We start from the raw sequence: 13,899 nt of genomic DNA on the forward strand, positions 1-13,899 counted from the left end.
CCACTCCCCCATCTCCCCCCGTCCCCCCTTTTCCCCCGTGTCCCCCCTGTCCCCCGTGTCCCCCCTGTCCCCCCCGTCCCCCTGTCCCCCCACTCACCCACGCGCAGGGGGGCGCTGCCCAGGCCGGGGGGGGCGATGGCGGCCGCCAGCAGCAGCAGCACCGCGGCCTTCGCCCCCATCCTCGCCCGCTCCGCATCGAGAGGGGGGACCGCGGCCCCCAACGCCGCCTGCGGGAGCGGCACCCCTGAACCCCCAAACCTGGGAACCCCCCAGGAACCTCCCAGAGACACCCCCGAACCCCCAAACCTGGGACACCTCTGCAGGAACCTCCCAGAGCCCCCCCCGAACCCCCAAACCTGGGACACCTCTGCAGGAACCTCCCAGAGCCCCGCCTGAACCCCCAAACCTGGGACACCCCCCAGGAACCTCCTAGAGCCCCCCCGAACCCCCAAACCTGGGAACCCCCCAGGAACCTCCTAGAGCCCCCCCTGAACCCCCAAACCTGGGACACCCCCCAGGAACCTCCTAGAGCCCCCCCTGAACCCCCAAACATGGGACACCCCCCAGGAACCTCCCAGAGACACCCCTGAACCCCCAAACATGGGACACCCCCCAGGAACCTCCCAGAGACACCCCCGAACCCCCAAACCTGGGACACCCCTGCAGGAACCTCCTAGGGACCCCTCTGAACCCCCAAACCTGGGACACCCCCCCAGGAACATCCTAGAGCCCCCCCTGAACCCCCAAACCTGGGACACCCCCCAGGAACCTCCTAGGGACCCCCCCTGAACCCCCAAACATGGGACACCCACCAGGAACCTCCTAGAGCCCCCCCTGAACCCCCAAACCTGGGACACCCCCCAGGAACCTCCTAGGGACCCCCCCTGAACCCCCAAACATGGGACACCCACCAGGAACCTCCCAGAGCCCCCCCTGAACCCCCAAACATGGGACACCCCCTCCCCAGGAACCTCCTAGAGCCCCCCCTGAACCCCCAAACATGGGACACCCCCCCAGGAACCTCCTAGGGACCCCCCCTGAACCCCCAAACCTGGGACACCCCTGCAGGAACCTCCTAGGGACACCCCTGAACCCCCAAACATGGCACACCCCCCCCGGAACATCCTAGAGCCCCCCCTGAGCCCCCCCAGGACCCCCAGAGCACCTCAATTCTGGGAGGGGGGGATGGGCTACTGGGGGGTCCCCTCAATCTGGGGGGGGTCCTGGAGCAATTGGGGGGTGGGCTTCAATCTCGGGGGGGGGGGTCAGGGCACTGGGGGGTCCTGGGGTGCGGGAGGGGGGGGCTTAAATTTGGGGGGTACTCAATATGGGGGGGCGTTCCCTGGCTCGGGGGGGGGTCATAGGATATTGGAAGTGGGGGGTCCTCAATATGGGGGCGTCGGGGGGGGGGTCTTCGGGGGGGGGGTCCCGGGGAGCCATTGATGCCCGTGCCTGGGTAACGGTTGCCAGGCAACGAGCTCTGCTCCCAGGATGCTGCTGTTGCCTAGCAACGGGGGGGGGGGGCGGGAAGGAAGGGGGGGGGGGCAGAAAAAGGGGCGGGGGGGGCCCCAAAATGTGGGGCGACCCCCAGGTGACCCCGGGGAGGGGGGGGGGCGGCAGGGGAGGGAGGGGATGGACAGACGGACGAGAGGGGGCAAAGGGGGGGGGGGGGAGGATGGGGGGACAGACGGACGGGGGGGGGACGGAGGGAGGGACAGGGGGACAGGGGGACAGGGGGAGGGATGCAGGGACGGACAGACAGGTACAGGGATGGACAGACAGACGGACATGGGGATGGAGAGAGGGATACAGGGATGGACAGACAGACAGACAGAGGGATGGAGAGAGGGATATGGGACAGACAGACAGATGGGGATGGAGAAAGGGGTGGACAGACAGACGGACATGGGATGGAGAGAGGGACACAGGGATGGACAGACAGACAGGGGGATGGAGAGAGGGACAGACAGACGGACAGGGGGATGGAGAGAGGGATACGGGGACAGACAGACAGATGGATAGATTGGGGGGGGGGTGGATGGAGGAGGGCTGCAGGGACGGACAGACAGACAGAGGCCCTGGGAGATGTAGGGCTGGTGGAGGGACGGACAGACGGACGGACAGAAGAGGAAGGGCTGGAGAGAGGGACAGGGGACGGACAGACGGACATGGAGGGGGGGGGAGGGCTGCAGGGATGGACGGACGGACAGAGGCCCTGGGATGGAGGGACAGACAGACGGACTGGGGGGGGTGGAGATGGGAAGGGGGGAAACTGGGAATGGGGAACGGGAAAATGGGAATGGGAATGGGAATCGGGAATGGGAATGGGAATGGGAATGGGAATGGGGAATGGGGAATGGGGAATGGGAATGGGAATGGGGAATGGGAATGGGGAAAGGGAATGGGAATGGGAATGGGGGAATGGGGAATGGGAATGGGAATGGGGAATGGGAATGGGGAATGGGAATGGGGAAAGGGAATGGGGGAATGGGGAATGGGGAATGGGAATGGGGAATGGGAATGGGGAATGGGGAATGGGGAATGGGGAATGGAGAATGGGGAATGGGGAATGGGGAATGGGGAATGGGGAAAGGAGAATGGGATCAGGGAACCGGGAATGGGAATGGGAATGGGAATGGGGAATGGGGAAAGGGAAAATGGGGAACTGGGAACGGGAACTGGGAATGGGGAATGGGATCAGGGAATGGGGAACGGGGAATGGGAATGGATCCCGGGAACTGGGAACGGGGCCTGATCCGGATCGCGGGGTCTGGGAATGGATCCCGGGAAAGGCTCCCGGTCGGGGATGGGAATGGGGGAGGGAACCGGGACCGGGGATGGATCCGGAGTGTGGGAACCGGGGATGGATTCGGATCCAACGCAGGGGATGGGGGGGGGGGGGGGGGCGCAGCCCCATCGCCCTTTTCCCCATCGCGGTTCCCCCCAATCCTCGTCGCTCCCCCTCAATCCCGACCCCCCCCCCCCAATCCCGGTACCCCTCGGCCTCTCCATCCCCGCTTCCCCCCATTCCCGGTTAATCCCGACCCCCCCCGCACCCTCTCAGCCCCATTTTTCCCCCCAAAATCTCGGTGTCGTTTTTCCCCCCTCCCCCCCAGTGCCCCCCCATTCCCCCCCAATCCCAGTGCCCCCCCATCCCCTCTGTCCCCCCCAATCCCGCTCCTCCCAATCCCCCCCTCCATCCCCGTTCGCCCCCCCCTCCCCCCCAATCCCGGCCCCCCCAATTCCCCCCCTCCCTCTCCCACCCCCGTACCCCCTCCGCCCCCATTTCCCCCCCCAATCCCGGTGCCCCCCCCCCGCACTCACGGCGCTCGGCGCGGCCGCCGCAGCCCCCCCCGGCCCTGATTGGGGGGGGGGGGGGGGGGGGGGGCGGTGAAGGCTGCCCGGAGGGGAGGGGGGGGCGGGGGGGGCCCCGAGCCGCGTCTCCTCCGCCCGGTGCGGCGGCAGCGGCGGCTGCGGGGGGGGGGGGAGGGCGGGGGGGGGGCAGGGCCCGGCCGGGCCCCCCCCGGTCGTCGCTGCACGCGGCTCCGGTGAAGAGAGGCAATGGGGGGGGGGGCGGTTTTGGGGCCCCCCCTCGGGAAATGGGGCGGGGGGGGGGAAAATTTGGGGGGGGTGGGGGGTGTAAATGTCCCCCCCCCTCGCAGCACACTGGGGGGGATGGAAAAGGGGGGGTCGCGTTTCAACGCCCCCCCCCCCCGCCCCCCGCGTGGGTTCGGTTTTGGGGGATTGGGGGGATGGGGGGGGGGTGGGGGGGCTGCGGCCCCGGGGGCGGCGGGAGGGAGGGGGAGGAGGGGCGTGGTCAAGGAAGAGGGCGTGGTCACGGCGAAAGGGTGAGGGGCGTGGGCGGGGCTATGAGAAGGGGTGTGGTCAGTGGAAGGGGGCGGGGGTCTGTTGGTGTGGGGGCGTGGCCACGGGAGGAGGGGGCGTGGCCAAGTGGTGAAGCGACGGGGAGGCGCGGGGGGAGTGGGCGGGGCTTGAAAGGGGGCGTGGTGAAATGGCTGTCGCGTGGTGTGGGAGGGGCGTGGCTACGTCGAGTGGGCGGGGCTTGTTGAATGGGCGTGTCTGAAGGGAAGCAGGCGTGGCTTGGGGAAGGGGGCGTGGCCCGGGGAAGGGGGCGTGGCTTGGCTGCACCCGAGGCCCTCCGAGGGGGGGAGGTGCACAATGTGGAGACCCCCCCCCGAGGCATTAATTAACCCCCACCCCCATGGGATAAGGACCCCCCCCCCGGCCATTAATCACCTCTTGAGACATTAATTACCCCCTCTCGATAGGATAAAGACCCCTCCCCAGGCGTTAATTGGCCCCTGAATGATTAATTACCCCCTCCCTGGGGGCAACAACGCCCCTTGTGGTTAATTACCCCCCTCCCCGAGTGTTAATTTCATGGGTAATGACCCCCCCCCGGCTAATTACCCTCCCCATGGCTTAATTACCCCCTCCACAGTGCAATGCCCCCCCCCCCAATAAAGCCATTCCACGTCTGTTTCTCTTCTTTAATTGCATCAGGAATTAATTGCCCCCCACCCCAAAACGGGGCTGGGACCCCTCGGGTTGGGGGGGGGAGGACAGGACAGAGGGGTCCCCACCGCCCCCCCCCATCCCCAATCCCCAATTCAAACCCCGCCCCCCCCGTGGGCTCCATCCGGAGGGGGCGCCGGGTTCATTCCGATGGATTCCAGCACCGGCGCGGCTGCCACGGGAACCGCCTCAACGCCTCCATCGCTGCTGGGAACGCCATCGGTGCCGGGAACGATGCCGGTGCCGCCGCTAACGGTGCCGGGAATGATTTGGGGAACGTTGCCATCGTCAGGAACGCTGTCGGTGCCGCTAACGGTGTCGGCAGCCGGAATGCCGCCCGGAACGCCGCCAGTGTCACTGTCGATGCCGCCGACAACGCCGGTAGCGGCGTCAGCGCTGGGAACGATGCCGGGAACGTCATCGGTGCCATTAATGGTGCTGATAATGGTGCCGGTGCCGGTAACGATGCTGGTAACGGCGTCAGGAGCGGTAACGGCGCTGATGATGGTGTTGGCGATGGCGTCGGCGCTGAGCACGGTGTCGGGGATGCCAACAGTGCTGGTCTCGGTGCTGGTAACGATGGTTGGAACAGCACCGGTGCTGCTAACGGTGCCGATAATGGCGCCGGTGATGGCGTCGGCGCCGATAATGGCGTCGGCGCCGATGACGGTGCCGAGGACGGCGCCGGCAGCCACCTGCGTCTCGGCCAGGGCCTCGCGGTCGTGCTGGAGGCGCTGCTGGTGCAGCTTGCGGTGCTTCCAGAGGTTGGAGAAGGAGCGGTAGGCTTTGCCGCAGGCCTCGCAGCCGTAGGGCCGCTCGCCGGTGTGGATGCGGCGGTGCTCGGCCAGCCGGACGGCGATGGCGAAGGCTTTGCCACACTCGTCGCACTTGAAGGGCTTCTCTCCGGTGTGGAGGCGCCGGTGATCCTTGAGGTGGGTGGATTGCCGGAAAGCCTTCCCGCAATCGGGGCAGGGGTACGGCCGCTCGCCGGTGTGGATGCGCCGGTGCACCTGCAGCGACGTCTCGGTGCTGAACAGCTTCTTGCAGTCGCCGCACTCGAAGGTTTTGGAGCACGGAACGCGCCGCGCCGGCGTGGGCCGCGCCGATACCGTCAGCGCCGAGGCTTCGCCGGCGACGCCGTGGAGCTTCTCGTGCGCCCGCAGCCGCGCGGCCGAGCCCACCTTCTTGCCGCAGGTGGGGCACTCGAAATGCCGGCTGATTTTGCCGCACTTGTGCTCGCGGAGCTGCAAGGAGGTGACGAAGGCGGCGCCGCAGCCGGCGCAGACCTGGGGTTGCTGCCCGGCGTGGCTGAGCTGGTGAACCTCGAGCAGGCGGCGCAGGAGGAAGGAGCGGCCGCACTGCTGGCACTTGTAGGGGTACTCGCCGGTGTGGTGGTAGCGGTGCATGAGGAGGCGGTACGGGCGGTGGAAGCGCACGCCGCACTCCTGGCACTTGTAGGGGTAGCGGCGGCTGTGGACGAAGAGGTGTTGGCGCAGCGTGGACGACTGCGTGAAGCGCTTGTGGCAAACCTCGCACTCGTAGGGCCGCTCGCCGGTGTGCGTCAGGCGGTGCCGCAGGAGGTTGGCCTGCGAGTTGAAGCTCTTGCCGCACTCCTTGCACTGGAAGGGCCGCTCGCCCGTGTGCGTCAGGAGGTGGTTCCGCACGTGCGATTTCTTCTTGAACATTTTGCCGCACGTGGGGCACTTGTGGCGCCGCTCCAGGCGGTGCACGAAGCGCTGGTGCCGCGCCAGCTGCGGGTGTTTGGCGAAGACTTTGCTGCACATCAAACAGCGGAAACTCGGCCCCGAAGCCTCGGCGTTCTCCGAGGAGTAGATGACGGCCAGCGGCACCGAGGCCTCGGCGCGCTCCGAGGGCGCCGGCGTGGCGGCGGGAGGCTCCGGGGGCGCGGCGGCGTGGGTGCGGCGGTGGTAGAGGAATTTGGTCATGTTGATGAAGGATTTGCCGCAAGGGCAGCGGTGGAGAGGGTTGGGGGAGTGGGTGCGGCGGTGGGTGAGGAGAACGGCTTCAGTGTCGAAGGCCAAACCGCAGTCGAGGCAGAGGAAGTGGGATTCGCCGCTGTGGCCGCCCAGGTGCTGCTCCAGCGCCGCCGGCGACGGCAGGACCTTGCTGCAGAGCGGGCACTGGAAGGCGCCGAGGCGGTGGCTCCGCAGGTGGAGCTGCAGTTGGTGCGACGAAGCGAAGAGCTGCTCGCACTCCGAACACCGCAGCTCGGACGGAGGCGGCTGCCGCGGCGGCGGCGGCGGCGGCGGCAACACCGAAGCCGATTCCTCGTCTTCTTTCACTTTGTAGCTGTGGTCGGCCGGCGCTTCGTTAGCGGCGGTGCCGTTCAGTGCCGGCGGGGTTAAATGAGCCGCTTGGTGTTCCAAGAAGTCCTTGGGCGTTTGGAAGAGCTGCAGGCACTCGCCGCACTCGTAGAGCAGCAGCTGCACCGTCCCGCCTGCGCCTTCCTCCTCTTCCTCTTCCTCCTCCGGCTTCCGATAGGAATGTTCCAGATCCACCAACGCTTGGTTCTGCCCTTGCGCCACCACGGCGGTCGGCTCGGCGCGATGGCTTTGCCGATGAGCCAACCAAACCTCCTGGCTGGCAAAGAGCGCTTTGCACTCCACGCACTCGTAGTGGATTTGACCGGCGGCGGCGGCGACGCCGGGAAGAGCTTTTCCAGCAGGAGAAGGTTCCGGATCTTGGTTTAAGAGCTTAATGTGCATCTCTTGGTGCTCCAAGAGCTGCCCCGGCGACACCAGGAGCTGCCCGCACTCCAGGCACTGGTACTGGTTGTTTTCCGGCACCGACACGGTTTGGTAGTCGCCGGAGGAGAAGCCGACGAGTTGGTAGCGGTGGGAGCCGTGGTGGCGCTGCTGGTGGAGCAGCGCGTCCTCCAGCGAGGCGGCGAGGTGGCTGCACTCCGAGCAGACGTAGCGGTGCTCCACGTACAGCACCGTCTCCGCCGGCGCCTCCGCCATGGCTGCCAAAACTGGGGGGGAAAAAGGGGGGGGGGAAAAAAGGTGGGGAGGGGAAAAAAAGGGGGGAGCTGGGGAGGGTGAAAAGGTGAGGGCGGTGAGGCTGAGGTGGAGTCGGGGGGCAACGGGAGGGCCACCCCGTTGTTTGAAACACGGCGGAGTTCCTAAAAGCACTCAAAGTGACCCAAATCCTTCCTCGAGAACCCCCTGAACCCCTAAACCCACTCAAACTGACCCAAATCCTCCCTTGAGAACCCCCTGAACCCCTAAACCCACTCAGACTGACCCAAATCCTTCCTCGAGAACCCCCTGAACCCCTAAACTCACTCAAACTCACCCAAATCCCCCCTCAAGAACCCTTAAACTGACCCAAATCACCCTCAAGAACTCCAAAACCACTCAAAGTGACCCAAATCCTCCTTCGAGAACCCTTAAACCACACAAACTGACCCAAATCCTTCCTCGAGAACCCCCTGAACCCCAAAACCCACTCAGACTGACCCAAATCCCCCCTCAAGAACCCTTAAACCACACAAACTGACCCAAATCACCCTCAAGAACCCCCTGAACCCCTAAAATCAGTCAAAGTGACCCAAATCCCCCCTCAAGAACCTCCTGAACCCCCAAAATCAGTCAAAGTGACCCAAATCCTCCCTCGAGAAGCCCCTGAACCCCTAAACTCACTCAAACTCACCCAAATCCCCCCTCAAGAACCCTTAAACTGACCCAAATCACCCTCAAGAACTCCAAAACCACTCAAACTGCCCCAAATCCTCCCTCAAGAACCCCCTGAACCCCCAAAATCAGTCAAACTGACCCAAATCCTCCCTCGAGAAGCCCCTGAACCCCTAAACTCACTCAAACTCACCCAAATCCCCCCTCAAGAACTCCCTGAACCCCTAAAAATCAGTCAAACTGACCCAAATCCCCCCTCAAGAACCTCCTGAACCCCCAAAATCAGTCAAAGTGACCCAAATCACCCTCAAGAACTCCCAAACCACTCAAACTGCCCCAAATCCTCCCTCAAGAGCCCCCTGAACCCCTAAAATCAGTCAAACTGACCCAAACCCTCTCTTAAGAACGCCCTGAACCCCCCAAACCAATCAAACTGACCCAAAACCTCCCTCAAGAACCCCAATATCACCCAAACCCTCCCTTGAGAACCCCCTGAACCGCCCAAACCACTCAAACAGCCCCAAATCCTCCCTCAAGAACCCCAATATCACTCAAACTGACCCAAATCCTCCCTCAAGAGCCCCCTGAACCCCTAAAATCAGTCAAACTGACCCAAACCCTCTCTTAAGAACGCCCTGAACCCCCCAAACCAATCAAACTGACCCAAAACCTCCCTCAAGAACCCCAATATCACCCAAACCCTCCCTTGAGAACCCCCTGAACCGCCCAAACCACTCAAACTGCCCCAAATCCTCCCTTAAGAACCCCGCGAACCCCCCAAAGCAGTCAAACTGACCCAAATCCCACCTCAAGAACCCCCAAACCACTCAAACCCACCCAAATCCTCCCCATTGCCCCCCTCCCAGCCCCCCATTTCCCCCCTAGCCACCCCAACTCCATTATCACCCCAGTCCCCCCCTTTTCTTCCCCCCAGTCCCCTCATTTCTACCCGTTATACCCCCATTCCCCCCTTTCCCCCCAAATCCATTTCGCTCCCATCTCCCCCCCAGATGCCTATTACCCCCCAAACCCTCATTTCCCCCAACCCCCCATTTCTACCCCATTTGACCCCCATTCCCCTCCAAACCCATTACCCCCCCAGCTCCCCCTTTCCTCTCCCTCCAGACCCCCCAAACCCCTATAACCCCCTTAGTCATTTCCCCCCCAAACCCCATTTCTCCCCCAGCCCCCCCAAAAACCCTTGTTACCCCCCGTCCTCCCTTTCTCCCCCTCCCAGTCCCCCATTTCCTCCACAGACCCCCCCCATTTCTACCCTATTTGCCCCCCAGCCCCCCTCTTCCCCCCAAATCCCTTTTACCTCCCCAGTCCCCCCCTTTCTCCCCGTCCCCAACCCCCATTTCCCCTCCAAACACCTTTTACCCCCCAAAATCCCCCCCAGAACCCCATTCCCCCCTCCCTACACCCCCTCTTCCCCCCAAGCCCCTATAGATCCCATTTCTCCCCCTCTCACACCCCCAATTCCCTCCAAACACCTTTTACCCCCCCACTCCCCCCCACTTCCCCACCGAGACACCCCTAAACCCCTTTTACACCCCCAGTTCCCCCCTTCTCCCCCTCCCAACCCCCACTATTTCTCCCCCATTCCCCTCTCTTGGACCCCCATTAACCCCCCAGACCCCCATTTTCTACCCCATTTGCCCCCCCAACCCCTTTTACCCCCCCAGACCCCCCTTCCCCCTCCATTTCTCCCTTTTTCTCCCCCCATTCTCCTCCTCAGCCCCCCCAAACCCCTCTTTCTCCCCCTCTCAGGCCCCCCTTTCCCCCCAAACTCCTGTTACCCCCATTTCTCCCTCCTTTGCCCCCCATTCCCCCCCCAGACTCCCATTACTCCCCTCCGAGACCCCCATTTCTACCCCAAACCCCTTTTACCCCCCCATTTCCTCACCATTCCCCCCCAAACCCCTTTTACCCCCCCATTCCCCCTCAGTTCTCCCCTAATCCCCCCCAGACCCCTCAAACCCCCCCATTTCCCCCCCCCCCAAACCCCTTCTACCCCCCATTTCCCCCCCAAACCCCTTTTACCCCCCCGGTCTCCCCCATTCCCCCCCCATTTCTCCCCTTTTCTCCCCTCCCACCCTCCCCCAGACCCCTTTGACCCCCCCAGACCCCCAATCGTCCCCCCCCAGTCCCCCCCCCTCACCTCCCGTCTCTCCGCTCTCTCCGCTCTCTCCTCCGCCCCCCCCTTCCCCCCCACCTTCCTCTCTCCCCATTGGTCGCTGCCGCCCGCGGACCAATCACCGCGCAGGCCACGCCCCCCGCCGGCAACGTCCGGGTACGGGGGCTCCGCCATCTTGGAAACGGGAGGAACCAACGCGGCGGGAGGCGCGGGGGGAGTGGGGGGAAGGGGGGGTTGGGAAAGGAGTCGGGATGTACCAAGAGGAGATCTGGGGGAGGAAGTTGAGATGTCCTAAGGGGTTTTGGGAGGGATTGGGATGTACTGAGGTATTTGGGGGGGGCACTAAAGGGACGTATCAAGGTATTTTGTGGGGGAATTGGGACGTACCAAGGTGTTTTGGGGGAGATTGTGGGGGCCGGGTCGTACCAAGAGGGGATTTGGGGAGGAACTGGGGGGGCAATTGAGACGTACTGAGGTCTTTTGGGCAGTGATTGGGGGAGGCTGGGCCGTACCAAGAAAGGATTTGGGGGGGCTAGGATGTACCAAGGCGTTTTGGGGGGAAATTGGGACATATCAAGGTGGTTGGGGGGTGGGGTGGGTCATACCAATAGGGGATTTGGGGGGAACTGGGTAATACCAAGGTGTTGGAGGGGGGGGATTTAGAGAGGCTGGGTCATACCAATTGCGGTTTCGGGGGGGACTGGGATGTACCAAGACGGATTAGGGGGGGCGTTTAAAGGGTCAGACTGGCACCACGAGGTGATTTGGGGGGAGACTGGGACGTACCAAGGTGGTTTTTGGGGGGATTTGGATCATACCAAAGGGAATTGTGGGGGGGACGACATGCCAATATGGGGTGGGGGCGGTATTTGGGGGGGACTGGGGCATCCCAAGGGGTCCGGGGTGGGGGTTTAGGGGTCACAGAGGGGCACAGACAGGTCTGTACAGTTCCTTTATTGTTCCCGTCAGGCGGACGCGCGGGGACAAACCGGCGTCCGGAACAACAACACAAAAACCAAAACCAAAACCAATTAAAAAAGGAAAAAAAAAACCCAAAAAAAATCGAAATAACCCCCTCACACCCCCCCTCCCCCCAACCCCCCCCAAAACAAAACCCCACGGAGAAACGGAGGAGGCGGCGGTGACGCGGGGCCAAGGGGGGCGGGGCTAAGGGAGGGGGCGTGGTCACATTCATCCGAATGGGCGGGACTAAGGGTTATGTGAAGGCGTGGCCAGTGAAAAGTGGGCGGGTCTAAGGGGGAGGGTGGGGCCGGGGAGGGTGGGGCGGTGATGGAGGGGGCGTGGCCGCACGGAGGGGCGTGGTCATGTGGTCTGTGTGGGTGGGGCAGAGAGGTGGGCGGGGCCAGGTGGGGTCCGAAGGGGCGGGGCGGGGGCGCGGTCAGATAGATCTGGGGCGGGGCTAGAAGATGGGGCGTGGTCAGATGGTCCTGAAGGGGCGGGGCTGGGGGCTTTGTCATACGACTTGGGGCGGGGCTAATGAAGGGGGCGTGGTCTGATGGCTCTGGAGGGGCGGGGCTGAATGAGGGGGCGTGGCCAGTGCGCCATGAATGGGGCTAAGGGGGAGTGGGCGGGGCTAAGGGTGTCGTGCGCGTGGTGGGCTGTTGGGGAGGGGCGGGGCTTAAGGGAGGGGGCGTGGATCTGATGGGCGGGGCTCAGCGACCACGTGGTTGATGGGTGGGCAGTGCCGGGGGAAGGGGCGGAGTCGAGAGAGGGCGTGGCTAAGGGGAGGCGTGGCTTGGAAAAAGTAGGGCGGGATTAAAGAAGGGTTGGGGCGGGGCCAAAGGAAGGGGCGGGGTTAAATAAAATGGGCGTGGTCGGGAACGGGGGTGTGGTTAACGAATAGGGGGCGTGGCCAAGGGAAAGGGGCGTGGCCAGTGGGGGCGGGGCGGTCCCGGCGTCACCGAGGGGGGAGGGGATCATTTTCATAGAAATTTCCTCCTCTTTTCGCTCTTTTTTTGCCTTTTTTTCCCCTTTTCGGGTTTGGTTTTTTTTTTCGGTTCCGATTTTCCTCTCTCGGTTTTTTTTTTTAATTATTTTTTTTTATGCTTTTTTTTTATTTTTTTTAATTTTTTTTTTCATTCTTTCTCGGTTTTTTTGGTTTTCTTTTGGCGTCTTTACAAAACGGGGGGGGAGGGGAATCTTTGGTTTGGGGGGGCACGGGGGGGGGGGGCACCGGGTTTGGGGGGGGGGGCACAGTGTGAGGTCCCTGAACCCCCAAAACCCCCTTTTTTGTGGGCGGGGGGGGGGAGGGGACCGAGACCCCCTGGGAGCCCCCAAAGGGGGGGGGGAGGGCTTTGGGAGAGGAGGAATTGGGGACCCCCCCATAAAGGGGGACCCCAATAAGTGGGGACCCCCCCCCCCCCCCAGAATTAGAGGAACCCCCAAAGAGAAGGGAGATGCACCGAGAAATGGGGTCCCCCTGGGAATTGGGGGATCCCCCCCCTAGAATAAAGGAGCCCCCCAAGAACTGGGGACCCCCCAAGAACTGGAGGACCCCCCCAAGAACTGAGAACCCCCCCAAGAACTGGAGGACCACCCCAAGAACTGGGGACACCCCCAAGAACTGGGGACCCCCTCAAGAACTGGGGAACCCCCCCAAGAACTGGGGACACCCCCAAGAACTGGGGTCCCCCCGAGAACTGGGGAACCCCCCCAGGAACTGGGGACACCCCCAAGAACTGGGGACCCCCCCCAAGAACTGGGGAACCCTCCGAGAACCGGAGGAGCCCCCTAAGAGCTGGGGACCTCCCCGAACTTAGGGACCCCCCCCGAAGATAAAGGGGGTGCACCGAGAACTGGGGTCTTACTGGGAATAGGGGGGGGAATCCAATTAATGGGGACCCCCCAATTAATGGGGAAGCCCCTAATTAAACAGAGGCTCCCTAATTAATGAGGGACCGCCCCTAATTAATGGGGACCCCCCCAATTAATGAGGACCCCCCAATTAATGAGGACCCCCCAATTAATGAAGGACGGCCCTGATTAATGAGGAACCCCCTAATTAATGAGGGACCCCCCCAACTAATGAGGGTCCCTAAATTAATGAGGGACCCCCCCTCAATTAATGAGGAACCCCCAATTAATGAGGAACCCCAAAATAATGAGGACCTCCCCAAATAATAAGGACCCCCCGCAATTAATTAGGACCCCCCCAATTAACTGGGGGGGGGGGAAACACACTGGGATGGGGAAGTGGGGGACCCCCCACCCCCCTAAATTGCCCCCCCCCGGGGTTGGGGTCCCCCCTCGCCGCCGCCCCCCCGCGGCTCTTTGGTTGAGGTCTATGAGGTATTTGTCCATGGGGGGAGTTGGGGGGCCGGGGGGGGGCACCCCCTCTTCTTTGGCTGTTGGGGAGGGGAGGGGACAGCGAGGAGGGGGCACCAACCCTTGGGGACACCATGGAGGTCATCGAGGGGACACCACGGAGGTCATCGAGGCCATGAGGTGATGGAGGACCTCGAGGTCATGAAGCCATGGAGGTCATTGAGGCCACGACATCATGGAGGACCTCGAGGTCATGAAGCCATGGAGGTCATTGAGGCCACGACATCA

General features: G+C 63.4%; 2 protein-coding genes across 2 annotated transcripts in view; both read right to left on the minus strand.

The window, feature by feature from the left end:
* The window catches only part of GRIK5 (glutamate ionotropic receptor kainate type subunit 5), a 4,295-nt gene extending 4,116 nt beyond the window's left edge, over positions 1-179 (minus strand). The window contains exon 1 of the mRNA XM_054052574.1: positions 98-179. Coding sequence (XP_053908549.1) covers positions 98-179 — 82 coding nt within the window. The remainder of the gene's footprint in view (positions 1-97) is intronic.
* Positions 180-4,616: 4,437 nt separating this feature from the next.
* ZNF574 (zinc finger protein 574) lies at positions 4,617-7,563 on the minus strand. The gene has a single exon (XM_054052594.1). It carries the CDS (start codon positions 7,515-7,517, stop codon positions 4,632-4,634), a length of 2,886 nt encoding a protein of 961 aa, XP_053908569.1. The 5' UTR covers positions 7,518-7,563; the 3' UTR covers positions 4,617-4,631.
* Between the last annotated feature and the right edge of the window lie 6,336 nt (positions 7,564-13,899).

This window comes from Cuculus canorus, chromosome 35, assembly GCF_017976375.1.
Source record: "Cuculus canorus isolate bCucCan1 chromosome 35, bCucCan1.pri, whole genome shotgun sequence".
Classification (NCBI taxonomy): domain Eukaryota; kingdom Metazoa; phylum Chordata; class Aves; order Cuculiformes; family Cuculidae; genus Cuculus; species Cuculus canorus.

Excerpts from the sequence above, each read along its gene's own strand:
- ZNF574 (XM_054052594.1), bottom strand. The coding sequence starts at position 7,517 with ATGGCGGAGGCGCCGGCGGAGACGGTGCTGTACGTGGAGCACCGCTAC.